The 27,400-nt window shown below is 45.1% G+C and overlaps 2 protein-coding genes across 3 annotated transcripts; one reads left to right on the forward strand and one right to left on the reverse strand.

Moving 5' to 3' along the window:
• Positions 1 to 14,229: 14,229 nt before the first annotated feature.
• On the forward strand, positions 14,230 to 25,695 carry LOC125552535 (nucleotidyltransferase). Of its 2 annotated transcripts, XM_048716137.2 has the most exons (9): positions 14,232 to 14,859; positions 15,405 to 15,593; positions 17,989 to 18,081; positions 18,297 to 18,479; positions 18,553 to 18,655; positions 18,744 to 18,929; positions 19,792 to 22,199; positions 23,595 to 24,202; positions 24,976 to 25,695. In XM_048716137.2, the coding sequence occupies exons 1-9, from the start codon at positions 14,659 to 14,661 to the stop codon at positions 24,977 to 24,979; spliced, it is 3,975 nt and encodes a 1,324-aa protein (XP_048572094.2). In that variant the 5' UTR covers positions 14,232 to 14,658; the 3' UTR covers positions 24,980 to 25,695. The 2 variants fall into 2 exon arrangements, with proteins under 2 accessions (XP_087374917.1, XP_048572094.2); XM_087518791.1 differs by lacking the exon at positions 24,976 to 25,695 and having other exon boundaries at positions 14,230 to 14,859; positions 23,595 to 24,206.
• A 218-nt stretch (positions 25,696 to 25,913) lies between these two features.
• On the reverse strand, positions 25,914 to 27,170 carry LOC125552536 (uncharacterized). Its single transcript, XM_048716138.2, has 4 exons — positions 26,809 to 27,170; positions 26,624 to 26,713; positions 26,434 to 26,530; positions 25,914 to 26,312 (listed from the first exon to the last, which is right to left on the reverse strand). Exons 1-4 carry the CDS (start codon positions 26,963 to 26,965, stop codon positions 26,177 to 26,179), a joined length of 480 nt encoding a protein of 159 aa, XP_048572095.1. The 5' UTR covers positions 26,966 to 27,170; the 3' UTR covers positions 25,914 to 26,176.
• Positions 27,171 to 27,400: the final 230 nt, after the last annotated feature.

Consider the following 27,400-nt stretch of genomic DNA (forward strand, 5'->3'; position numbering starts at 1 on the left):
AGCCCATGTGGCCCCCCGGGGCAGGTGGACCCCCTTGGTGGACCCCTGGACCCCTTTCGGCACTCCCGGTACAATACCGATAATGCGCGAAACCTTTCCGGCGACCAAAACAAGACTTCCCATATATAAATCTTTACCTCCGGACCATTTCGGAACTCCTCGTGACGTCTGGGATCTCATCCGGGACTCCGAACAACTTTCAGGTTACCGCATACTAATATCTCTATAACCCTAGCGTCACCGAACCTTAAGTGTGTAGACCCTACGGGTTCGGGAACTATGCAGACATGACCGAGACGTTCTCCGGTCAATAACCAACAACGGGATCTGGATACCCATGTTGGCTCCCACATGCTCCACGATGATCTTATCGGATGAACCACGATGTCAAGGACTTAATCAATCCCGTATGCAATTCCCTTTGTCTAGCGGTACGATACTTGCCCGAGATTCGATCGTCGGTATCCCGATACCTTGTTCAATCTCGTTACCGGCAAGTCTCTTTACTCGTTCCGTAACACATCATCCCGTGATCAACTCCTTGATCACATTGTGCACATTATGATGATGTCCTACCGAGTGGGCCCAGAGATACCTCTCCGTTTACTCGGAGTGACAAATCCCAGTCTCGATTCGTGCCAACCCAACAGACACTTTCGGAGATACCCGTAGTGCACCTTTATAGTCACCCAGTTACGTTGTGACGTTTGGCACACCCAAAGCACTCCTACGGTATCCGGGAGTTGCACAATCTCATGGTCTAAGGAAATGATACTTGACATTAGAAAAGCTTTAGCATACGAACTACATGATCTTGTGCTAGGCTTAGGATTGGGTCTTTGTCCATCACATCATTCTCCTAATGATGTGATCCTGTTATCAATGACATCCAATGTCCATGGTCAGGAAACCGTAACCATCTATTGATCAACGAGCTAGTCAACTAGAGGCTTACTAGGGACATGGTGTTGTCTATGTATCCACACATGTATCTGAGTTTCCTATCAATACAATTCTAGCATGGATAATAAACGATTATCATGAACAAGGAAATATAATAATAACTAATTTATTATTGCCTCTAGGGCATATTTCCAACAGTATCCCACTTGCACTAGAGTCAATAATCCAGTTCACATCTATATGTGATTAACACTCAAGGTCACATCCCCATGTGACTAACACCCAAAGAGTTTACTAGAGTCAATAATCTAGTTCACATTACCATGTGATTAACACTCGATGAGTTCTAGGTTTGATCATGTTATGCTTGGGAGAGATGTTATAGTCAACGGGTCTGAATCTTTCAGATCCGTATGTACTTCGCAAATCTCTATGTCATCTTGTAGGTGCAGCTACTACGCTATATTTGGAGTCATTTCAAATAACTGTTCTACTTGGAGCTATTCTAAATTGTTGCTCCATTATACGTATCCGGTATCTCTACTCAGAGCTATCCGGATAGGTGTTAAGCTTGCATCGACGTAACTCTTTACGTCGAACTCTTTATCACCTCCATAATCGAGAAACATATCCTTATTCCTCTAAGGATAATTTAGACCGCTATCTGGTGATCTACTCCTAGATTACCTTTGTACCCTCTTGCCAGATATGTGGCAAGGCACACATCAGGTGCGGTACTTAGCATGGCATACCGTATAGAGCCTATGACAAAAGCATAGGGGACGACATTCGTCCTTTCTCTTTCTTCTGCCGTGGTCGAGCTTTAAGTCTTAATTTCATACCTTACAACTCAGGCAAGAACTCCTTCTTTGCCGATCCATTTTGAACTCCTTCAAAATCTTGTCACGGTATGTATTCATTTGAAAGTACTATTAAGCGTTTTGATCTATCCTTATAGATCTTAATGCTCAATACTCAAGTAGCCTAATCCAGGTTTTCCATTGAAAAACACTTTTCAAATAACCCTATATGCTTTCCAGAAATTCTACGTCATTTCTGATCAACAATATGTCAATAACATATATTCATCAGAAATTCTATAGTGCTCCCACTCACTTCTTTGGAAATACAAGTTTCTCATAAACTTTGTATACACCCAAAATCTTTGATCATCTCATCAAAGCATACATTCCAACTCCGAGATGCTTACTCCAGTCCTTAGAAGGATTGTTGGAGCTTTGCATACTTGTTAGCATCTTTCAGGATTGACAAAACCTTCTATTGTATCACATACAACTTTTCTTACGAAAACTTGGTAAGAAAACTTGTTTTGACATCCTATCTGCAAGATTTCATAAATAATGCAGTAATCGCTAATATAATTCCAACAGACTCTTAGCATCGCTACGAGTGAGAAAGTCTCATCATAGTCAACTCCTTGAACTTGTCGGAAAAAAAAATCTTAACGACAAGTCGAGCTTTCTTAATGGTGATACTTACCATCATTGTCCGTCTTCCTTTTAAAATCCATCTGTACTCAATAGCCTTACGGCCATCGAGCCGTTCTGCCAAAGTCTACACTTTGTTTTCATACATGGATCCTCTCTCGGATTTTATGGCCTCGAGCCATTTATTGGAATCCGGGCCCACCATCGCTTCTCCATAGCTCGTAGGTTCATTGTTGTCTAGCAACATGACTTCCAAGACAGGATTATGTACCACTCTGAAGTAGTACGCATCCTTGTCATCCCACGAGGTTTGGTAGTGACTTGATCTGAAGTTTCATGATCACTATCATAAGCTTCCACTTCAATTGGTGTAGGTGCCATAGGAACAACTCTTTGTGCCCTGCTATACACTAGTTGAAGTGACGGTTCAATAACCTCATCAAGTCTCCACCATCCTCCCACTCAATTCTTTCGAGAGAAACTTTTCCTCGAGAAAGGACCCGATTCTAGAAACAATCCCTTATTGCTTTCGGATCTGAGACAGGAGGTATACCCAACTGTTTTGGGTGTCCTATGAAGATGCATTTATCCGCTTTAGGTTCGAGCTTATCAGCCTGAAACTTTTTCACATAAGCGTCGCAGCCCCAAACTTTTAAGAAATGACAGCTTAGGTTTCTCTAAACCATAGTTCATACGGTGTCATCTCATCGGAATTACGTGGTGCCCTATTAAAGTGAATGTGGTTGTCTCTAATGCCTAACCCATAAACTATCGTGGCAATTCGATAAGAGACATCATGGTATGCATCATATCCAATAGGGTGCAGTTATGATGTTCGGACACACCATCACACTACGGTGTTCCAGGCTGTATTAGTCGTGAAACAATTTCCACAATGTCTTAATTCTGTGCCAAACTTGTAATTCAGATATTCATCTCTATGATCATATCATAGATATTTTATCCTCTTGTCACAACGATCTTTCAACTTCACCCTGAAATTACTTGAACCTTTCAATAATTCAGACTCGTGATTCATCAAGTAAATATACTCAACATCTTACTCAAATCATCTATGAAGTAAGAACATAACGATATCCACTACACGCCTCAGCACTCATTGGACTGCACACATCAAAATGTATTACTTCCAACAAGTTGCTTTCTAGTTCCATTTTACTGAAAACGAGGCTTTCAGTCATCTTGCCCATGTGGTATGATTTGCATGTCTCAAGTGATTCAAAATCAAGTGAGTCCAAACGGTCCCTTTGCATGGAGTTTCTTCATGCATATACACCAATAGACATGGTTCGCATGTCTCAAACTTTTCAAAAACGAGTGAGTCCAAAGATCCATCAACATGGAGCTTCTTCATGCGTTTTATACCGATATGACTTAAGTGGCAGTGCCACAAGTAGGTGGTACTATCATTACTATCTTATATCTTTTGGCATGAACATGTGTATCACTACGATCAAGATTCAATAAACCATTCATTTTAGGTGTAAGACCATTGAAGGTATTATTCAAATAAACAGAGTAACCATTATTCTCCTTAAATGAATAACCGTTATTGTGATAGACGTAATCCAATCATGTCTATGCTCAACGCAAACACCAAACAACAATTATTTAGGTTTTAATACCAATCTCGATGGTAGAGGGAGCGTACGATATTTGATCAACCTTGGAAATACTTCCAACACATATCGTCATCTCACCTTTTAGCTAGTCTCCGTTTATTCCGTAGCCTTTTGTTTCGAGTTACTAACACTTAGCAACCGAACCGGTATCTAATACCCTGGTGCTACTAGGAGTACTAGTAAAGTACACATTAATATAATGTATATCCAATATACTTCTATCGACCTTGCCAGCCTTCTCATCTACCAAGTATCTAGGGTAATTCTGCTCCAGTGGATGTTCCCCTTATTATAGAAGCACTTAGTCTTGGGTTTGGGCTCAACCTTGGGTTTCTTCACTAGAGCAGCAGCTGATTTGCCGTTTCATGAAGTTTCCCTTCTTGCCCTTGCCCTTCTTGAAACTAGTGGTTTCACCAACCATCAACAATTGATGCTCCTTCTTGATTTCTACTTTTGTGGTGTCAAACATCGCAAATATCTCAAGGATCATCATATATGTCCCTGATATATTATAGTTCATCACGAAGCTCTAGCAGCTTGGTGGTAATTACTTCGGAGAACTATCACTATTTCATCTGGAAGATCAACTCCCGCTTGATTCAAGCGATTGTTGTACTCAGACAATCTGAGCACAAGCTCAACAATTGAGCTTTTCTCCCTTAGTTTGCAGGCTAAGAAAATCGTCGGAGGTCTTATACCTCTTGACGTGGGCACGAGTCTGAAATCCCAATTTCAGCCCTCGAAACATCTCATATGTTTCACGACGTTTTAAAACTTCTTCGGTGCCTCAACTCTAAACCGTTTTAACTGAACTATCACGTAGTTATCAAAATGTGTATGTCAGATGTTCGCAACATCCACAGACAACGTTCAAGGTTCAGCACACTGAGCGGTGCATTAAGGACATAAGCCTTCTATGAAGCAATGAGAAAAATCCTCAGTTTACGGACCTAGTCCGCATAATTGCTACTATCAACTTTCAACTAAATTTTCTCTAGGAACATAACTAAACAGTAGAACTGAAGCGCGAGCTACGACATAATTTGCGAAGACCTTTTAACTATGTTCAGGATAATTAAGTTCATCTTATGAACTCCCACTCAGATAGACATCCCTCTAGTCATCTAAGTGATTACATGATCCGAGTCAACTAGGCCGTGTCCGATCATCACGTGAGACGGACTAGTCAACATCGGTGAACATCTTCATGTTGATCGTATCTACCATACGACTCATGCTCGACCTTTCGGTCTCTTGTGTTCCGAGGCCATGTCTGTACATGCTAGGCTCGTCAAGTTAACCTAAGTGTTTCGCATGTGTTCCGAGGCCATGTCTGTACATGCCAGGCTCGTCAACACCCGTTGTATTCGAACGTAAGAATCTATCACACCCGATCATCACGTGGTGCTTCGAAACGACGAACTTTCGCAACGGTGCACAGTTAGGGGGAACACTTTCTTGAAATTTTAGTGAGGGATCATCTTATTTACTACCGTCGTTCTAAGCAAATAAGATGTATAAACATGATAAACATCACATGCAATCAAATAGTGACATGATATGGCCAATATCATATTGCTCCTTTTGATCTTCATCTTCGGGGCTCCATGATCATCATCGTCACCGGCATGACACCATGATCTCCATCATCATGATCTCCATCATCGTGTCTTCATGAAGTTGTCTCGCCAACTATTACTTCTACTACTATGGCTAACAGTTAGCAATAAAGTAAAGTAATTACATGACGTTTATGTTGACACGTAGGTCATAAATAAATTAAGACAACTCCTATGGCTCCTGCCGGTTGTCATACTCATCGACATGCAATTCATGATTCCTATTACAAGAACATGATCATCTCATACATCACATATATCATTCATCACATCCTTTGGCCATATCACATCACATAGCATACCCTGCAAAAACAAGTTAGACGTCCTCTAATTGTTGTTTGCATGTTTTACGTGGCTGCTATGGGTTTCTAGCAAGAACGTTTCTTACCTACACAAAACCACAACGTGATATGCCAATTGCTATTTACCCTTCATAAGGACCCTTTTCATCGAATCCGATCCAACTAAAGTGGGAGAGATAGACACCCGCTAGCCACCTTATGCAACTAGTGCATGTCAGTCGGTGGAACCAGTCTCACGTAAGAGTACGTGTAAGGTCGGTCCGGGATGCTTCATCCCACAATGCCGCCAAATCAAGATTGGACTAGTAACGGTAAGCATATTGAACAAAATCAACGCCCACAACTACTTTGTGTTCTACTCGTGCATAGAAACTACGCATAAACCTGGCTCATGATGCCACTGTTGGGTAGCGTAGCAATAATTCAAAATTTTCCTACGTTTCACCAAGATCAATCTATGGAGTCATCTAGCAACGAGGGAGGAGTGGATCTACATACCCTTGTAGATCGCGCGCGGAAGCGTTCAAGAGAACGGGGTTGATGGAGTCGTACTCGTCGTGATCCAAATCACCGATGATCCTAGCGCCGACCGGACGGCACCTCCGCGTTCAACGCACGTACGGAGCAGCGACGTCTCCTCCTTCTTGATCCAGCAAGGGGGGAGGAGAGGTTGATGGAGATCCAGCAGCACGACGGCGTGGTGGTGGAAGTAGCGGGATTCCAACAGGGCTTCGCCAAGCGCTGCGGGAGGAGGGAGATGTGTCATGAGAGGGAGAGGGAGGCGCCAGGGCTTAGGTGAGGCTGCCCTCCCTTCCCCCCACTATATATAGGGCCAAGGGAGAGGGGGGGCGCAGCCTTGGCCCTTCCTCCAAGGAAGGGTGCGGCTAGGGAGGAGTCCATCCTCCCCAAGGCACCTAGGAGGTGCCTTCCCCCTTCAGGACTCTTCCTTTCCCTTATCTCTTGGCGCATGGGCCTCTTGGGGCTGGTGCCCTTGGCCCATATAGGCCAAGGCGCACACCCCTACAGCCCATGTGGCCCCCTGGGGCAGGTGGACCCCCTTGGTGGACCCCCGGACCCCTTTCGGCACTCCCGGTACAATACCGATAATGCGCGAAACCTTTCCGGCGACCAAAACAAGACTTCCCATATATAAATCTTTACCTCCGGACCATTCCGGAACTCCTCGTGACGTCTGGGATCTCATCCGGGACTCCGAACAACTTTCGGGTTACCGCATACTAATATCTCTATAACCCTAGCATCACCGAACCTTAAGTGTGTAGACCCTACGGGTTCGGGAACTATGCAGACATGACCGAGACGTTCTCCGGTCAATAACCAACAGCGGGATCTGGATACCCATGTTGGCTCCCACATGCTCCACGATGATCTCATCGGATGAACCACGATGTCAAGGACTTAATCAATCCCGTATGCAATTCCCTTTGTCTAGCGGTACGATACTTGCTCGAGATTCGATCGTCGGTATCCCGATACCTTGTTCAATCTCGTTACCGGCAAGTCTCTTTACTCGTTCCGTAACACATCATCCCGTGATCAACTCCTTGATCACATTGTGCACATTATGATGATGTCCTACCGAGTGGGCCCAGAGATACCTCTCCGTTTACTCGGAGTGACAAATCCCAGTCTCGATTCGTGCCAACCCAACAGACACTTTCGGAGATACCCGTAGTGCACCTTTATAGTCACCCAGTTACGTTGTGACGTTTGACACACCCAAAGCACTCCTACGGTATCCGGGAGTTGCACAATCTCATGGTCTAAGGAAATGATACTTGACATTAGAAAAGCTTTAGCATACGAACTACATGATCTTGTGCTAGGCTTAGGATTGGGTCTTTGTCCATCACATCATTCTCCTAATGATGTGATCCCATTATCAATGACATCCAATGTCCATGGTCAGGAAACCGTAACCATCTATTGATCAACGAGCTAGTCAACTAGAGGCTTACTAGGGACATGGTGTTGTCTATGTATCCACACATGTATCTGAGTTTCCTATCAATACAATTCTAGCATGGATAATAAACGATTATCATGAACAAGGAAATATAATAATAACTAATTTATTATTGCCTCTAGGGCATATTTCCAACAGAACACTCCATAAACCAGCTTCTGCCAATGTGGGTATCTCTGTTTGGATTCAACGAGTACCTCACTGACATAGTAAACCGTCCGATGAACCAGATGTTCCTTGCCTGATTCATTCCTTTCCACAACAACTGCTACACTGACGGCTCTGCTATTAGCAGCTACATATAACAGCAAGGGCTCCTTATCAATAGGAGATGCAAGGATTGGCGGCTCAGCCAACTATTTCTCAACGCCTCAAAAGCCTGATTAGCAGCATCACTCCATACAAAGTGATCTGTTTTCTTCATCATCTGATATAAAGGAATAGCTTTATCTCCCAGACGGCTTGTAAACCGGCTCAAAGCCGCAATACGACCCGCCAAACGCTGGACATCATTGATACATGTCGGCTTAGCCAAAGAAGTGATAGCCTTGATTTTTCTCCGGGTTAGCTTCAATGCCTCTTTCAGAAACCAAAAAACCCAAGAGCTTGCTTGCTGGTACACCAAAGACACACTTGGCCGGGTTAAGCATCATCTTGTAGACCCGGAGATTGTCAAATGTCTCTTTCAAATCATCAGACAAAGTCTCCTTCTTCCTGAATTTTACAACAATATCATCCACATAAGCATGAACATTGCGTCCAATCTGGTCATGAAGGCAATTTTGAACACACCGTTGATAAGTCGCCTGGGCACTCTTGAGCCTGAAAGGCATAGACACACAACAGAAGGCTCCAAAGGGAGTGATGAAAGTTGTTTTCTCCTGGTCCTTAACTTCCATCTTGATCTGATGATACCCAGAATAAGCATCCAGAAAACTCAAACACTCACATCCCGCCGTAGCATCAATGATCTGATCAATACGAGGGAGGGCAAAAGGGTCAGCCGGACAAGCCTTATTAGGATTTGTGTAATCCACACACATACGCCAGGTGCCATTTTTCTTAAGCACCAGCATTGGGTTAGCCAACCATTCAGGATGAAAGACTTCAATGACGAACCTTGCAGCCAAGAGCCGGACCACTTCTTCACCAATGGCCTTACGCCTCTCTTCATTAAAATGACAAAAGAATTGCTTGACCGGTTTAAACTTTGGATCAACATTGAGAGTATGCTCAGCGAGTTCCCTCGGCACACCTGGCATGTCTGAAGGCTTCCATGCAAAGATGTCCCGGTCCTCACGGATGAACTCGATGAGCGTGCCTTCCTATTTTGGATCCATATTAGCACTGATATTGAACTACTTGAATGAGTCGCCAGGAACAAAATCAACTAGCTTAGTGTCATCTGCCAACTTCAACTTCAACAAAGGGTCGTGCTCTGTGGTTGGCTTTTTCAAAGGTGTCATATTTGCCGGGTCAACATTATCTTTGTAGAACTTCAACTCTTCTGTTGCACAAACAGACTCAGCATCAGCGGCATCACCCTCTTCACACTCCAAAGCTATCTTCCTATTTGCCATGTACTGTGATAGTGCCCTTACGACCCAGCATCTTAAGCTGCAAGTAAACATAACAAGGTCATGCCATGAATTTAGCATAAGCCGACCGTCTAAACAGGGCGTGATAAGGGATCTTGATCTTGACCACTTAAAAAGTCAATGTCTCAGCTCTAAAATCATGATCATCTCCAAAAGCCACTTCCAAATCTATCTTCCCCACTGGATACGCCGACTTACTGGGCACCACCCCATGAAAAACAATAGAAGACAGCTTAAGATCCTTGTCAGTTAAATTCATATGACAAAAAGTATCATAATAAAGGATATTGATGTTGTTGCCTCCATCCGTAAGCACCTTGGTGAACTTGTACCCTCCAACCTGAGGAGCCACCACCAAAGCCAATTGACCCAGATTGTCAACCCGGGGCGGATGATCCTCACGGCTCCATACAATAGGATGTTCAGACCATCGTAAGTAGTGAGGGACTGCCGGCTCAATCGCATTCACTGCCCGTTTATGAATCTTCTTATCTCGTTTGCACAGACTTGTGGTAAACACATGATATTGTCCACTATTCAACTACTTCGGATTACTCTGATAACCAGACTGCTGCTGCTGATTTCCTTGACTAGATTGCTGATTAAAACCACCTTGGTTACCTTGTCCCTGAAAACCGAAGCTTGAGCCACCACCTCCAAAGCCAGGTCCGTGGGAACCGGATCCTGACCCGCCATGTGGGCCATGGTTATTTCGAAAAAACTGGAATTTCTATACTCCCTCATGATGAAGCAATCCTTCCACAGATGACTGGCCGGCTTCTCCTTCGTATCGTGCTTCAGGCAAGGCTGATTCATCATCGCCTCAAGGTTGAACTTGGGTCCGCCAAATCGGGGCACTGATGACTTCCCCTTATGACGTTGATTATTTTTCTACATATTAGTGTTAGCTACAAATTCTAAACCACCGTCGGCTTTGCACTTACCGTTGCCACCTTGACCCACCGTATTATGTTGTTGTCCCTTTGCATTGCCGCTCTTCTTCCTCTTGCCAGCCTTCTCCTCATCAGACTCGGGGTCTTTAGTACTACCAGAGTCGGCGTATTTGACGAGAGCTGCCATGAGCTCTCACATATCATTGCAGTGGCGCTTAAGCTGCCCCAGCTTCTGCTTAAGGGGAAGGAACCGACAATTCTTTTCCAACACCAGGACGGCTAAACCGGCGTTGATACTGTCCGATGAGTGGATAACGGCCGAGATCCGGCTCACCCAATTGGTAGTTGACTCGCCCTCCCCCTGGACACATGAATCTAAATCAAGAATCGACATAGGCTGCTTGCACATGTCTTTGAAATTTTGGATAAAACACGTCTTCAACTCGGCCCATGACCTGATGGAGTTAGGGGGCAATCCTTTCAACCAAGTGCGTGTTGGCCCATCCAACATCCAACATCTTCATGGCCATCTCATAGCTCTCAATCCAGGCCTCTGGGGGCTGATCCATAGTGTAATTAGGCACCTTGCGGGGGCCTTTAAAATCCTTAGGCAAGTGCTCATTACGTAGATTTGGCACTAAACATGGCACACCAAGGGTTCTAGAGGTTACTCCTGCCTCCACAGACACCGACGGGTAAGCCAGAGATTATTGTTGAGCCGCTAGCTGAGCCACCAGCTCAGCCTTCGGACGCGCCCTGCCCTGATCCACCAAAGCCTGAGCATCATTACCAGCACGCGACGGGTCATGCCTACGAGGCTCGTTATGGTGCCGCTCACTGCTTGAAACTACTGGCGAGTCAATATGCCTACTGTAACTCCGGCTTGGACGAGGGGTTGAATGAATCCTCTCATGACTGTATGAATAAGCTGCCTGTTGAGCCACCGCTGTCTGAAGAAGCTCGCTGGCCCTCCGTATCTCCATTGCGGCTGGAGACTCACCTTCAACGGGGAGAGCCGCCAATCGCGTAGCTGCAGCAATCATATTGTCCAGAGGGTTGGAATAATGACCCGGTGGCATCGGAATGTGCTGAGGCAGAGTCAAATTCAAACGAGGCGGGTCTACAGCATGTTGCTGAATCGACGATCCGGTCTCGGGTGCCTCTATAACCCGGTTTACCACTGGCGGGTTACTGGTTCCTGCCCGAGGTGTGTTGAAAAGATTCCTAGCCTCAAACCCTATGGGCAGACGGGTCTGGTGCCTCCTCCTCATAACAATGTTTGACGCGTTCTGATCCAAGGTAAGCCGGTATGACTCTGCTTGAATCTGTCGTGTCTCAGCGTCCAAAGTAGCTCGCTCCATTGCCATCCTAGCATTCTCAGCATTGAATTCCTCCTTGGCTTGAGCTACCTCATCTCGCAATCTCACAATGTCCACCTTATGTTGTGCTTGATTTTTTGGTGTCACCTCCACAGCCAATAAGGTCGCCAAAGCCTCCAAAAGCTCGGATAATACCTGAGCAGGCGGGCGCGCAGAGCCGCTAGCACCAGCTGTCGTCGCTGCAGCCGTTGAACTGGAGGTCATAGCCACAGCAGTCGTCGAACCGAGCACCGGTTGTGTACCGGCCATGAAGATCGCAACCCTATTCGGCGGCTCATAGGGGTCCGGAATACTGTCACCGTCGGAACAGCCCCCAAGCTTGTCATCTTGCAGTTGATACATTGAATCGGTCTCACCAGTTGAAGACTCACCATCAGAACAGATTATCGTCTCTCCCCTGGACACAGACCCTTCCTCAAGATCTGCCCCATGGATGAAACCAATAAAGGCGTGCTTTACGGCGGCTTGAACCTTGGCGGGTCGTGCGCGCTGAGCCGTCTCGATGATGTCGGTGCAGGTGTCCGACTTAGGCTCTGACTCACCGATCTTGCCGATGAAGACGTGGATTCCGCCAAAGGGGACCGGGTACCCGTACTCGATTGAGCCGGCCTCGGGGCCCCAGCCAGTGTCGTCGATGTAGAGCTTACCGCGACGACTTTTGGTCATCCGACCAACGGCGTATCCCTTGATCCCTGCGAAGTCACCCTTCAAGAACTCAAAACTATCGTGCGCTGCCCCCACCGTGGGCGCCAACTGTAGTGGACTTAACACGACAGATGCCCTAGCGAAAGGACTTAGATGTGGAGCCATCGCAGCTAGGTTAGCTTGAAAGGGGTTAAACGGGACAAAGGACACGGAGAGTTTACCCAGGTTCGGCCCCTCTCAACGAGGTAAAAGCCTACTCCTGCTTTAGGTTGTATTGCTTGGGTTTCGATTACCAGGGAGCGAACACGCTTGACCTAGTTCTCGATTAGTTGTTTCTTGAGTTAACCCGCCGCCGTCACCCCTTTATATACAGGTTGATGCCCGGCGGCTTACAGAGTCCCAGCCGGGTCATACACAACGTGTCCGACTCGGTAACTAACTAAGCTTGACTTACAATACAAGTTAAACATATGGCGGCTCACACCCGTGGGCCTCAAGTCATCCCCGGGTCTTGGGCCTTCAATAAGCTTGCTCCATGAACCGCCATCTTCATATCTTCTTGGGCCTCTTCATCTTAAGCCGCCAGTGGCATGACCCGGCCCCTCCTGGACGGGTCATACCCAGTAGTTATATCCCCAACCCGCCCCCTGATGAGTTGCCACAAGAAGACCTTAATCTTTGGTGGCAATTTAGCTTTCCACAGGTCTTTCAATTCATCATGACCCACTCCAGCCGCCAGCCTATCGTAGAGAGATCTTGTTGAGAAAAGGCAGAGGGATCCAACTTCCACGACGTCACATCTGGGGCCGCCGAAAGGTTGATGCTTGCCACCAAGGAGACAACTCAAGCCACTCCGCAGCCTGAGGAGGGCCAAAGGATCCGCGGAAAAAGAGGTTCTGCCCTTGGTCCGCCACTGCCATCGCCACCCAATCTTCTCAGCGACAAGAGGTGACAAAGTGTTCATATCTAGGTTACCATACTAAATCCCCTCCTACTCACATAGAATTGATCGATTCTCAATCAAGAAATAGCCCCCATGTATAAACTCAACTGAGAAATAGTTGTTGCATGAACCTACAACAACAATCAATACGTTCCAATGCATCAAAATCGCATCACAAATTACAATCCTTCACTTGTCATTTAAAACAAAAACGTAGCCAAAGCCACTTCCCACACCCTTCTTCATCTAAAATCAAATTTGATCAACAATGTCGGCATAAAGATGACTTCTTTAATGATTATTTCTCACAGAGCAAAGAGAAAATAGGTGCTTGAGCAAGGGGCTCACCATACATGGAGCGTGGAGCGCTTAGGGCTGACGAATAAGGGACACTGTAGCTTCCTCCAAGCAGAGCTCAAGTGCCACTGCACTGCCTCTCTGCCACTCCAAACGTTGTCGATTGCTTGTGCAGATGCTGTCACCTTGAGTCCCTTCCTTTCCCCTAATTTGATCGTTGAGAAAGGGTTGAGGAGGCATGGTAGAACTTGGAGAAAAGAATTTCAGGTGGGCCTTTTTCCGGCTGGATGTGTTAACTAGTTAATATGTACCATATTTTCAAACACGTACTCCCTCCGTTTCATAATATAAAACGTTATTACATTCAATATACCTCATATAGATGGGCTTTCACATCGCTTTGGTGACCCTAAGTCCTAGTTTTTTTATGGGACGGACAAGAAAAGTTTTTTCCTCAAGAAGAGTAGTCAAAAAAAAGTTGTTCTGTGCACAAGGGAGCCGAGGAGCATAATAGCACGGCGGCTGCTGGAACCCTGGAACGCCCCACTTCCCCACCCCACACACTAGTCCAACACAAGCTGCAAGCGCACGGCCACGCCACGCGACGCCTCACAGCCGAGACCAGACCAACACCAACACCGACCCGCACGGCAGGCACATCCCCTCACGCCCCAACCCCCCGCCTCCTTCCATTCCCCTCCCCCACGCCGGCCACTCCCCATCGCTGCGTCCCCCACGCCGGCCACTCCCCATCGCTGCGTCCCCCCTGCTCCCAACCCAGCCGCCGCCGTCCCGCCCCGCCCCGCGGCCGGACCGATCCGTCGCCCGCCTAGGGTTTGCCCCCCCTCCGCCTCCCGCGTCCCCGCCGATTCGGCTCGATTCGTGCTGAAGCGGGCTGCTCCGGCCCGCCGCCGGCTGCCGCTCCCCCCGGCGGGTCCCCCGGTCAGCCGCCGCCGCGTCGGGAGCTAGGGTATCGGCTCGCTGCATTGGTTGGCGCGCGCATGGCCATGGTGCCCAACGGGCTCCTTCCCAATGCGTCGGCGGGGGTGACGCGGCGCCTCGACCCCGACCGCTGGGCCGTCGCCGAGTCCCGGACCGCCGAGCTGATCGCGCGCATCCAGCCCAACGCCTACTCCGAGGGCCGGAGGCACGCTGTCTACAACTACGTGCAGCGCCTCATCATGAACTGCCTCTCCTGCCAGGTATACGAATGGTGTTACAACTGGATCAATTGCTTCCACAAGTAACAGAGATTAGTGGCTTGCAGTGTCTGTCACTTCTCCTTGGTCTTCTGCAGTGCATCCGTAGACATGGAGTTAGTCAGGTTGTTTATGCTAGGTTGCTTGTTCTAGCTGAATTAGGTCGCTGCTGTTGTATTTGACAGGACAAAGAGTCCAGTTGACCATATACTTCCCTCTCTCCCCAAAAGTTGTCTGTCTGAGCAGCACAGCTGGTTATACCAATCACTCACACCACAAAAGGCTTATGGAACTACAACATCGACCTTTACTATGATATGATATGCAAAACCAGCATCTCTTTGTCAGGAAGATTTTGAGTAATCCTGTATTGTAGCCCTGATTCAATCCTACTTACTGGTGTACCTTATGGAATGAGCATTTGAAGTACATTGGTAGATGTCAGTGTTGCCACTTTCTCGGTGTTGCCTTTTTTTTGCGTGCCTCAAATATATTGTTTCTGGTGATTATATGTGTTTGAAATATAATTGATCTCCTCACTCTTTCAGGTTTTTACTTTTGGATCAGTCCCTCTGAAGACTTACTTACCGGATGGTGACATTGATGTCACCGCTTTCAGTAATAGCGAAGAATTAAAGGATACCTGGGCAAATCTAGTTAGGGATGCTTTGGAGCGTGAAGAGAAAAGTGAAAATGCTGAATTTTGTGTAAAAGAAGTTCAGTATATTCAGGCGGAGGTAGTCTCTCTCTGATAAGCGAAACATGATATGATATTATTTTGCAGTTAATTTCTGTGGTAACTATATACCTAGAGCAGTGTTGAATTAATACGTTTGCCTGCATGCATGTGCATGTTTAATTAGTGTCAGAATACTCTGACACCCTTACAGTCTCTTTGCAAGATTTGTGATAGAAAGCTGGCTACTCACTACAGTAAGATGTGCTAATCTATTTTGCCTCACTAAATCAAGGTGGAAGGTTGGGATACTCCCTACCTTAAGATGCGCCTACCCTATTATTATTATTATTATTATTATGATGTCCCAGTGCAACATATTGCGTAATGGAAAAGTACTTCGAGCTTTCATTACCTGTATTATGCTGTCTTAAGATGCGCTAACCTATTAGTTCTCAGAATAGGGAAACATATCTTCTGTTTAAGTTACTTTGTATTATGAATTATGGTTCATTACCTGTATTAAGATGGCGAAGAAGGCCGCAAAGCGAGCTGTTGGTGAAGCAAGGGGTCGGGCATATGAGGACCTCTACCAACGGTTAGGCACGAAGGAAGGTGAAAGGGACATCTATAAGATGGCCAAGATCCGAGAGAGGAAGACGAGGGACATTGGCCAAGTCAAATGCATCAAGGACGGAGCAGGCCAACTCTTGGTGAAGGACGAGGAGATTAAGCATAGATGGCGGGAGTACTTCGACAAGCTGTTCAATGGGGAGAATGAGAGTTCTACCATTGAACTAGACGACTCCTTTGGTGAGACCAGCATGCGTTTTGTGCGGCGAATCCAGGAGTCTGAGGTGAAGGAGGCTTTAAAAAGGATGAAAGGAGGCAAGGCGATGGGCCCTGATTGTATCCCCATTGAGGTGTGGAAAGGTCTCGGGGACATAGCAATAGTATGGCTAACCAAGCTTTTCAACCTCATTTTTCGGGCAAACAAGATGCCAGAAGAATGGAGACGGAGTATATTAGTACCAATCTTCAAGAACAAGGGGGATGTTCAGAGTTGTACTAATTACCGTGGAATTAAGCTGATGAGCCATACAATGAAGCTATGGGAGAGAGTCATTGAGCACCGCTTAAGAAGAATGACAAGCGTGACCAAAAATCAGTTTGGTTTCATGCTTGGGAGGTCGACCATGGAAGCCATTTTCTTGGTACGACAACTTATGGAGAGATATAGGGAGCAAAAGAAGGACTTGCATATGGTGTTCATTGACTTGGAGAAGGCCTATGATAAGATACCGCGGAATGTCATGTGGTAGGCCTTGGAGAAACACAAAGTCCCAGCAAAGTACATTACCCTCATCAAGGACATGTACGATAATGTTGTGACAAGTGTTCGAACAAGTGATGTCGACACTGATGACTTCCCGATTAAGATAGGACTGCATCAAGGGTCAGCTTTGAGCCCTTATCTTTTTGCATTGGTGATGGATGAGGTCACAAGGGATATACAAGGAGATATCCCATGGTGTATGCTCTTTGCGGATGATGTGGTGCTAGTTGACGATAGTCGGACGGGGGTAAATAGGAAGTTAGAGTTATGGAGACAAACCTTGGAATCGAAAGGGTTTAGGCTTAGTAGAACCAAAACCGAGTACATGATGTGCGGTTTCAGTACTACTAGGTGTGAGGAGGAGGAGGTTAGCCTTGATGGCCAGGTGGTACCTCGGAAGGACACCTTTCGGTATTTGGGGTCAATGTTGCAGGAGGATGGGGGTATTGATGAAGATGTGAACCATCGAATCAAAGCCGGATGGATGAAGTGGCGCCAAGCTTCTGGCATTCTCTGTGACAAGAGAGTGCCGCAAAAGCTAAAAGGCAAATTCTACAGGACGGCGGTTCGACCCGCAATGTTGTATGGCGCGGAGTGTTGGCCAACTAAAAGGCGACATGTTCAACAGTTAGGTGTGGCGGAGATGCGTATGTTGAGATGGATGTGTGGCCACACGAGGAAGGATCGAGTCCGGAATGATGATATACGAGATAGAGTTGGGGTAGCACCAATTGAGGAGAAGCTTGTCCAACATCGTCTGAGATGGTTTGGGCATATTCAGCGCAGGCCTCCAGAAGCTCCAGTGCATAGCGGACGGCTAAAGCGTGCGGAGAATGTCAAGAGAGGGCGGGGTAGACTGAATTTGACATGGGAGGAGTCCGTTAAGAGAGACCTGAAGGATTGGAGTATCACCAAAGAGCTAGCTATGGACAGGGGTGCGTGGAAGCTTGCTATCCATGTGCCAGAGCCATGAGTTGGTTGTGAGATCTTATGGGTTTCACCTCTAGCCTACCCCAACTTGTTTGGGACTAAAGGCTTTGTTGTTGTTGTTGTTGTACCTGTATTATGCTGTCCCCATCCATTTGGTATCATCCTAATGTATTTCGTGAATCATGTACAGGTAAAGCTTATCAAGTGTCTTGTGGACAACATTGTTGTTGATATCTCATTTAACCAAGTTGGTGGATTGTGTACACTTTGTTTCCTTGAACAGGTGTGTTCTCTTGTTCAAATCAACTGAATGTGTATACCATGTGCAAATGACCTGCTGGAATAATTTTTTTCTGTATATCACTAGGCACTAGCTAACACTATCAAATTTACTGATTTACAATGCCGACTATATGGCTTTGCTTATTGCATATAGATTCCAGGATTAAAACTAGACTTTCCTGCCTATACGCTTCTAATGGATTTTCATTTTATTAGGTTGATAGCTTGATCAATCAAAACCATTTATTCAAGCGGAGTATCATATTGGTAAAGGCATGGTGTTTCTACGAGAGTCGTATTCTTGGAGCTCACCATGGTCTTATATCTACTTATGCATTGGAGACCCTTGTTCTGTACATATTTCACGTGTTCAACAACTGTTTTACTGGACCACTTGAGGTGATTTGTTGTCTCTTGCATTTTACTATCCTTGCATGAGAATAGTGCTTATCTGTTACTTTTGCAATTGCAGGTGTTATACCGTTTCTTGGAATTCTTTAGCAACTTTGATTGGGAGAAATTTTGTTTGAGTTTGTGGGGGCCAGTTCCTATAAGTTCACTTCCAGATATGACTGGTAATCTGATATATGTTGCTTACTTCACTGCTGTTTCATAGTTAATTGTAACATGGTAGTTTTAAGATTTTTTTGTTGTTTCATGCAGCGGAACCCCCGCGGATGGACACTGGTGAATTGTTGCTGACCAAGGCCTTCCTGGATAGATGCAATCATCTGTATGGAGTTATGCCTCGCACCCAGGAGAACCAGGGTCAACCATTTGTTTCAAAGCACTTCAATGTTATTGATCCCTTACGAGCAAATAACAATCTTGGAAGAAGTGTCAGTAAAGGTGATTATCAAACTACCTAAAAGATTCTAATTGAAGCAGATGAATTGAGCAGAGTTCATGCTTGGTGGTTTTTCCTATTGCTGCTATAGTGCTATCAATAGGCTCAGATTCTATTCACTAATACTTTCTAATTAAAAAATGAATTATTTGGTAAAAATTATGCATAATTGTTACTCCCTCAGTTTCGTTTTACTCTGCTTATTAGATTTGTCAAAAGTCAAACTTTGTAAAGTTTGACCAAATTTATATTTAAAAATATCAACGTCTACTATACCAAATAAATATAATATGAAAACATATTTCATGATGTAATGATATACATTTTATATTGTGAATGTTAATAAACTTTTGTGTAAACTTGGTCAAACTTTGGAGAGTTTGACTTCAGACAAACCGAATATACGGAGTAAAAAGAAATGGATGGGGTATCTACAAATAACATGCTCTAGCTTTTCAACTGGTGGAAGCTCACCATTCTACTGATGTATCTAGGCAAGTAATAAATATTCACTCCGTCCCATAATGTAAGACGTTTTTGCAAGCTAAACTAGCTTGCAAAAATGTCTTACATTATGAGACAGAGTAGTAGCTACAAGGAATTACCCGTCTGTGCACGTGCTCTAAATGGTTTTTGCTCTAGGTACAGGAGTTAGGTTTCCCATTTTGGCCAAGCCAATACATGGTTGATTAAGAGATGATATCTGTAGCAATTTAAACTATAATATACATTGTTTGTTTGTACACACTTACATATATTGTCTTTGTAGTCATTTTGCTGCTGTGGCTGATCATCCTCTTGAATACAGCAAGTTTTATATTGTATTTTCTTGTGCTGATAGAGAAGTTCCTGTTACTTTTTCAGGCAATTACTTTAGAATACGCAGTGCCTTTTCTTTTGGGGCAAAAAGGCTGGCAAAGTTACTTGAATGTCCAAATGAAGATCTAATTGCTGAAGTAAATCAGTTCTTTACAAATACATTGACAAGACATGGGAGCGGGAACCGTCCCGACGCACCTACACCAAATCTGTTTCCTAAACATGCTCTGAAGGTTGTCCCTGCTGAAGCGTCAAACAGCCACGAAAATGCAACAATGCCCAAGAAGAAGATAGAAAAACCTAAACTTCGAGCTAATCAGGGCAGTCTCACTGAAGGTTCTCACAGCTATGCTGAACCTATTTCTCAACAACCTCAGAGAAGTGATCTACGCCCTCGGAATTCACCAAAGGCAATTCATCCTGCTGTTTCTCATGCACAACACCAAAAAGTTAATGTGACACAACCCAACAACAAGGTCTCTGAACCGCTTGAAAGGAACAGGTCTGGTGGATCAATGCCAAGTGAAAGGGATGGGAGAATGCCAAATGCTCTCTTTTTTAATGGCCGAAATGGGCAGAACATGTCTCCATTTGCAAGAACCCAGTCTAGTCCTGAACTGACAGACCCTTCTATTGATGGATATTCTTGTGGAAGGCGAACTAGAGTGGTAGAAATGGAGAAGCCTGTGAACAATGATTACAATAGTAGAAGGAATAACTTAGTTCCAGAAGTGCCTAGCAACCACAGCACTAAATCCTCACAGGATGAGTCAATGTCTTCCATGAACAGTTCATCTCACCCTAGTGCAAAAGCAGCTTCTGAATCAAATAGTGTTTCCAGCAGCTATCATGAAGACAACGGTTTCGTGATTAACGAAGAACTTCCTTCTGTATCTGAGGCATCGGAGATGCAGCAGGAGGAACATGCTCTAGTTAATCTAATGGCATCAGCAAAGTTGCATGGTTTCAATGGACAGGCTCAATTGCCAATGCAATTACCTTCTCATATGTCTGTAGCATCTTTGCCCTTACTGCCTCCAACAGCTTTTCCTCAAAAACCTTTTGCCGGGATTCCACCAACTAGCTTAATTGGGAGCCAGTGGTTGCACAACATGCAGTTTCTCCAAGGATTTGTTCCACCACCTATGGCCCATTATACTTACAACCCTTCGTTTGCACCAAACACAGAGGATGGTAATGAGAGTGAAAAAAGTACTACATCAGATTCGAATCTTGATCTTGGCAACACTCAGTATGAGTATGGTTTTCGGTTGTCTAGAAATTTCAACCATGAAGGAAGGGATTCACATGTGCATCATTTTGATGACAACAACCGTTCCTCTTCACCTAATGGTGTATCTGGCCCCCCCTTGGACAGGCAGATGCAATATACTGTTGAGGATAGCGGAGTAGTAGAGGAAAACTATACTAACATGTTTCAAAATCAAACAAGTAGAGAAGTGAGGAGAAATGCCTCCATGAGTAGTGGAAATTTGAGAACTACTTCACAACCCAGTTCTTCCAAAAGCAAACCTCTGTCAGAGAGTTCGTGGGATGAAAGAGCTGCAAAGACATCACGAGCTTCGAGGGACAAATGGGAAAAAAAGCCTGCCTTTCCAGCCCCTGCCACAACCACACTCAGCATAAGTAAGACTGGTTGGCAGACAGGAAATACCAGTGACCATATGCCGGCAGAAGCTGATGAAGGCGCCAGGAATGGTGTTGTAGTGCCAGTTATTAGGCATGAAGCTTCTGACATAGCAACAGGGTCTGTCTCGTCAGATCCATCAAGAACTAGTCAAGTACGGAATGATTTTAACGCATCATGGATGCCTAATCCCATGTTTGCACCTTTTCTTATTGGTTCCTCTCAGCAGAGGCAAGCTGATAACTCTGGACTGACTTTTGTCCCAACAGGTCCACCAGTTCCTTTTGTTGTGCTCCCATTTGTTCCTGGCAATAGTGATGGATCTGTTCCACAGTTCGAGGGAAATGACGGAATTGATCAGTTTCCTGTCAATGTTGCTGTTCAAAATTTTAGTTCACTCAATGATGTTCACCAACCTGATAACAGTGCTACCTCAACAGCATCATCCAGTACTGTAGCTAATCCATCTTATGATCACAAGCCTGACATTCTGAACAGTGATATTGCCAGTCATTGGCAGAATTTACAATATGGACGATTCTGCCAAGATGCACGCCCCATGGGTCCTGTATTATACCCTTTTGCAGTGCCTCCAGGGTACATGCAAGGGCATGTTCCATGGGATGGGCCTGGAAGACCACCTTCACCGAATGTCAACTGGACACAGATGGTGGGTCCTGGCCAAAGAGCCTTTCCTATGATGCCAATACAGCCTGCTTCAGAAAGAGTTACTGCTGTTCCTCCGCACTATGGAGAGCATGCACCCAGATACCGTGGTGGAACAGGAACCTACTTGCCAAATCCTGTAAGCTCCTAATAATTCGTTCATTAGTCTTACCTTATTGCAAACATAACATGCTTATTCTTGGTATCTCAAAAAATAATATAGAAGAACGAGCTTTTGTAAATTTACTGGCTTTAGCAGTATAGTTTGATCAGCATCATCTTTCTGAAATGTAATATCATTTGTCCCAGCTTGTGATATGTCATACTCCCTCTGTTCCTAAATATAAGACCTTGTAGAGATTCCACTATAGGCTACATACGGAGCAAAATGAGTGAATCTACACTCTAAAATATGACTACATACATCCGTATGTAGTTCATAGTGGAATCTCTAAAAGGTCTTATACTCCCTCCCACCGAGTTAGTGCTAGATACATCCATTTGAGGGACAAGCTTGGGACAAGTTTTTTCGGACGGAGGGAGTATTTAGGAACGGAGGGAGTAGGTTTTAAGTTGGTAGCCAGCTGCATTCCATATTACTCAAACGATCTAGTGGAAAGGGGCATGCTGTTATTGTCAAACAGAAACAGATGTATTTAGGTATTCTTTGAATTGGTACGGCCCAGATTTATACCGTCTATTGAGATCGGAAGCTCCACATTGGCATAGATGCTCAGAAACAGACGGTCTTGATCCATCCATTTATGACCCTACTGTGAGATTGTAACATTTATACTCCCTATGGAGGGAGTATATTTTATGGATGAATTTGTTTCATAGGTACAATTAAAAAACGGTAAATGTGTTTACCTGTAATATTCAAGAGAAGATATTCTTCAGCTTGTCATGAATGCAGTTTGTACCCCAGAAACAGGCAGAGAGTACCGTTACCAAGTGGCTGGTTCCAGGATGCTTAGTAGTAACCGGTAAAGCCTAGTCAAGAAGCATTAGTAGTAAAATAAGTAGTAACTGGAACCATCTTCTTGAAAGTTTCCTTAGCAATCCATCAACTCAAATGTTGCCACCGATCTGGTTCTGTTGTACTAAGCAATCTATCTTTGTACTTAATGTGGTTATAATACCCCGTAAATATTAGATCGCTACAATGGTGTGAATTTTAGTCATCACTCATCGCTAAGTGAAAGTAGTAATTTTCCTCCAAAAGTGGAAGTAGGAACAACTTCAGTATCCCCAAGTGTAGTGTGCACATGGTGTTGGCAATATGGTTGACGGAGTCTCAGCTAACTGGAGTGACTGGTCATCTGTTGCTGCATGGGAAACTCAAGAGCTTATATCATGGATATAAGATATTCTGGGTGATGTGTAGCTCTATGCCCCTACTTGTGTGGTTGTGCCTCAAGGGCAATATAGTTTATCAGGCGATTCTTTATGAACGTGATAGTTGCTTTACGAACATGATAGTATTTTAACTGGGAATACTAAGCTGTCAATTCTGTTCGTTGCATTTTCTCAGAAGGTTCCATTTAGGGACCGAGAGCGTCCCTCGAGTTCAAGATACTTCAGAGGAGGTTATAATAGTGACAAGGGTGACAATAGTGATAAAGAAGGAAGTTGGGCAAACTCAAGACAACGAAATACAGGCCGCAACTATGGACGTAGCCAGTCAGAGAGGTATGGCATGAGGTCTGATAGGCAGACAACAGATGAAGGTCAGTTTGACAGGCAGCGGAGATCCTATAGAAATGACTCACACAGGCATGAGGCAGGTGCTCAATACCTTGGACAGGGTCAATCTCATGGATCCACAAACTCTACTCGCAGACCAGGGAATATCGCACATGGGGTTTACTCATCACCATATGCAGTGCCAAATGGTGTTGGTGCTTCAGATTCACCATATTTTATGGTTTACCCATACGAACCAGCTGCAAATCATGGCTCTTCCTCTGAACCGCTTGAATTTGGTTCACTGGGGCCAATCTCTATGGCAGATGATGGTGATCTACCACAGCCCACTCGCCAAGTAATGGCCAATGGCTTTTATGGGCAAAGACATACTGCGTTTAGGGCTAGTTCCTCTCATTCGTCTCCTGATCAACCATCCTCACCTCAACCTCGCAGGTAATACCCCTCGCTTGTCTCTTTTCTTGCATATCATTTATGTATTATTGTTTAAGTGTGAGCAGTTACTGTTGAAAACCAAATTATTGATGTATGATATACTTCATTTTTATTTGCGTAAAGAAACTGGTATGTGTTTCTATGTGCATCATCAGAGTTAGTGTGATAACAATTGCTACTGTCCTAGCTAGAATTGACAAAAAAAAAACCCTAATGAGTGATATGTTTGGGACGCACTTGAGTTTTAGCTACTTTAACTTTCACTCTTCAGCGTTTTCTGCCGCCCTTGAGGATATGACCTGTCGAGCTGACATTTTTACAATGCTTTTTTCATTATGCTGGATATGATGGAGCTGTGAAAGCTTTAACTTTGGCACATCAGTAGTTATGTTCATCAAAACATGGAATAAAGAATGAAGTGGAAGTTATCTCAGGGAAAACACCATCATATATCTTTGGATAGCTATTTTCTGTTGAGGAGCTATTCAGTTATTGTTGGCTAACCATATTTTTTACTACCGAAAGAGAGGATAATTGATATCAGTCTGTTTCATATAAGTAGTATTCTGATGATTATTTTACATGGTAGTTACTTGGTTCTATTCTTCAAAAAATGTGTCATTAAATGAATTACAGTTTGATCAAATTACATAATAATTTCATAAACTATTCAGTTGGCTTCTGTGGAATGCTTTCTTGATTGTTACCGTTGTCAGTATTTTGCAGCATTTGTTGTCACCACCTGATCCTTTTGTTTTCTCTTTTTTCTGAAGGTAGCTGGAAGGATACGATAGCTTGGCTCTGATACTGAACCGATGCACACCCTTCAGTTATATTTAGCTCTGGTGCCTGTGATTATGTCGTACACAACTGCATATTGTTGGACCATCTGGTGCCCAGAGTGCGAATGTGCCTTTAGCTGTAAGCAGCTGGTGGCCGGATACCTCACCAATATTTAGTTCGTCCAAAGAGACATCAGTCAGCAGCAGGTCATTTTACTGGCAAGCAGCTGATGATACTTTGAGATGCCTCGGGAATATTTAGTTCCATGGAAAGACGCATCAGTCATCTCAACATGCTTTACTGGGCTTTTTCAGACTAAAGCAGAATTATCTTCTGAATAAACCATGGAACCGGGAAGACGGGAATATATCCTCTTATTGACCCAAAGGATATGATCAAGGAAGGGTTAAGCGAGAATGCCAGCCCTTGTACTGCCATCTCGATATCAGAGACAAGACTGGGAAATCATTGGATTCTACTAGTACTGCCTGGACACCTATCCAGAGCCGGAAGCTAATAGTGAACTCATGTCACTTGGCAGAAGCAAGATCATGTAATCATGTTTTCACATATGGAAAACTTTTCACGTTAGATGTATTAGGGTTTAAGAATCTTGAAGTTGAGTTTCTAGCTTCGAGGAATATGATTATCTGTATTACTCTTCGGCTAATGAAAAGATCGATCGCTTCGTTTGATCAACTTCCTTTTCAGACGTGCTCTCTGTGATGGTTTTACTCACGTGCAGTTTGATTTTGGTACAGGGAGAATGTCGGTTGTATGCTCATCTCTTGTGTTGAGCAATCTGATGCTCTGTCAATCGAGTTTCATATCCGTCGGTATTCAAATGTATTTTTGAACTATCGAAGTGCGCCACCAGTTACTTTTCCTTATGGGTTTGTTGGTGGTAAGGCTTACACTAACAGTGAACTGACGGAGAAAATTCAAATTTCGCATGGAGTACTACTGACATAACAAGAGGCCACTATTGCCATTGACCTTTTTAAACCATCAGCTGTTCTGAACTAGATTGTGTATTTGCCAACTGTTCATCCCCCCCTCAGATCAAATCTCTCTTTCTCTAGTAATAACTATGCTACCACTACATCCTGCCGCTGTGGCAAGAAGCAGCTCTGCAGTGCCAGAACTCTGTTTCTGGCGAGCAATTGAGTCGGATGCTGCAGCGTGGTCCGTTCATTCCCCAACTCTTTTCCTGAGCTCTGTGATGAAGTCCTCCTTCTCCTGGTCCGTCATCCCCACCGTGGAGCAGTCGCCGACGCCCCACTCGGCGCCCCGCAGGCAGTACTTGTCCTGGATCTCCCTCTCGTTCCTGATATCAACAACAAATTTTGCCCCGAAAGAGATTGATCACATGAACACGGGACGGAGTCAGTTAGAGAGCTTGGTTCCAGCACAGGAGTGAGCAAACAGACGTAAGCACGAGCACATACTTCTGTTTGTTCTGCTTGGACTTCTCCAGCAGCTCCTTGAGCACCTTGGAGGACTTGAACCTCGAGTCATTCTCCGCGTACTTCCTCTGGTTCTCCGCTTCAGAATTCATTCAGTGCAAATTAACGGAAAATAAATAAATTGATATGTATTAGATGAGATAGTGTAGAGCTATTAGCTAGCTGAACCAACCATTCCATTTGTCCAGGAACTCGAGCCGGGGCATCGGGGGCGCTGGAACCGACTCCAGCCCGGTGGACCCTGACAGGATGCCGGCGCTCACTGCAAGTCCGCACACAAATTTCAACGGTGTTGGCCGTTGCCGTACGTGGAATGGAAACATACGTGATTGACTGTGTGAGGAATTTGCACTCTACCTGGGGTGGACCAGAGGGCGAGCGAGAGCGAGACGGCCGCAGGGACGCCCAGGAGGAACGCCCGGCCGCTCTTCTCCGGCGCGCTGCAGCGGGCTCTCGGCGGCGGTGCCGAGACGGTGGCCGGTGGCGCGCCGCAGAGGACGCAGAGGCCGAGCATGGCGCCTCGCTAGTGTTCAGTGGTTTCTTGCTCGTGCTGGTGGGCTGCCTCAACGTAGGCGAGAGGATGAATGGATGGATGAGCCGTTGAGCTACTCTGACTGACCTGGGAGGTTGCTGGTGGGCGGATTGGGGAAGGGTGGGCGCCACTCTCACTACCTGTTCTCTTGTCAGCCACGAACGATGGGGGTGATCCCGGAGATTGCCCTTTGGATCTTTTTCTTCTGTGTATGTATGCCAGTCTTGCAGCGGCGATCAAACGATACGTTCGGAGTTTGTTTGGTTCGCGTAGAAAACTTGGTGGGATTGCAAGGAAGTTGGCAGATACTCCGTTCGTTCGTTTCATAATGTAAGCGAAATCTTTACTTTTTCGCCTGTTTGGCTATCTACGTGACTCCACGTTCTAGCTTGCTCGGTTGTTTTTTTCTTTTCTTTT

This window comes from Triticum urartu, chromosome 4A, assembly GCF_056163025.1.
Source record: "Triticum urartu cultivar PI428250 chromosome 4A, HENAU_Tu73, whole genome shotgun sequence".
NCBI lineage: Eukaryota > Viridiplantae > Streptophyta > Magnoliopsida > Poales > Poaceae > Triticum > Triticum urartu.

Bases quoted from the DNA above. Each gene is read 5' to 3' on its own strand.
- LOC125552535 (XM_087518791.1), top strand. From the start codon at position 14,659: ATGGCCATGGTGCCCAACGGGCTCCTTCCCAATGCGTCGGCGGGGGTG. The intron at 15,594-17,988 runs GTAGTCTCTCTC...AATCATGTACAG, and splicing joins TTCAGTATATTCAGGCGGAG to GTAAAGCTTATCAAGTGTCT. The intron at 18,082-18,296 runs GTGTGTTCTCTT...TCATTTTATTAG, and splicing joins CACTTTGTTTCCTTGAACAG to GTTGATAGCTTGATCAATCA.
- LOC125552536 (XM_048716138.2), bottom strand. From the start codon at position 26,965: ATGCTCGGCCTCTGCGTCCTCTGCGGCGCGCCACCGGCCACCGTCTCG. The intron at 26,531-26,623 runs GTTGGTTCAGCT...TGAATTCTGAAG, and splicing joins GTTCCTGGACAAATGGAATG to CGGAGAACCAGAGGAAGTAC. The intron at 26,313-26,433 runs GTATGTGCTCGT...TGTTGATATCAG, and splicing joins TCCAAGCAGAACAAACAGAA to GAACGAGAGGGAGATCCAGG.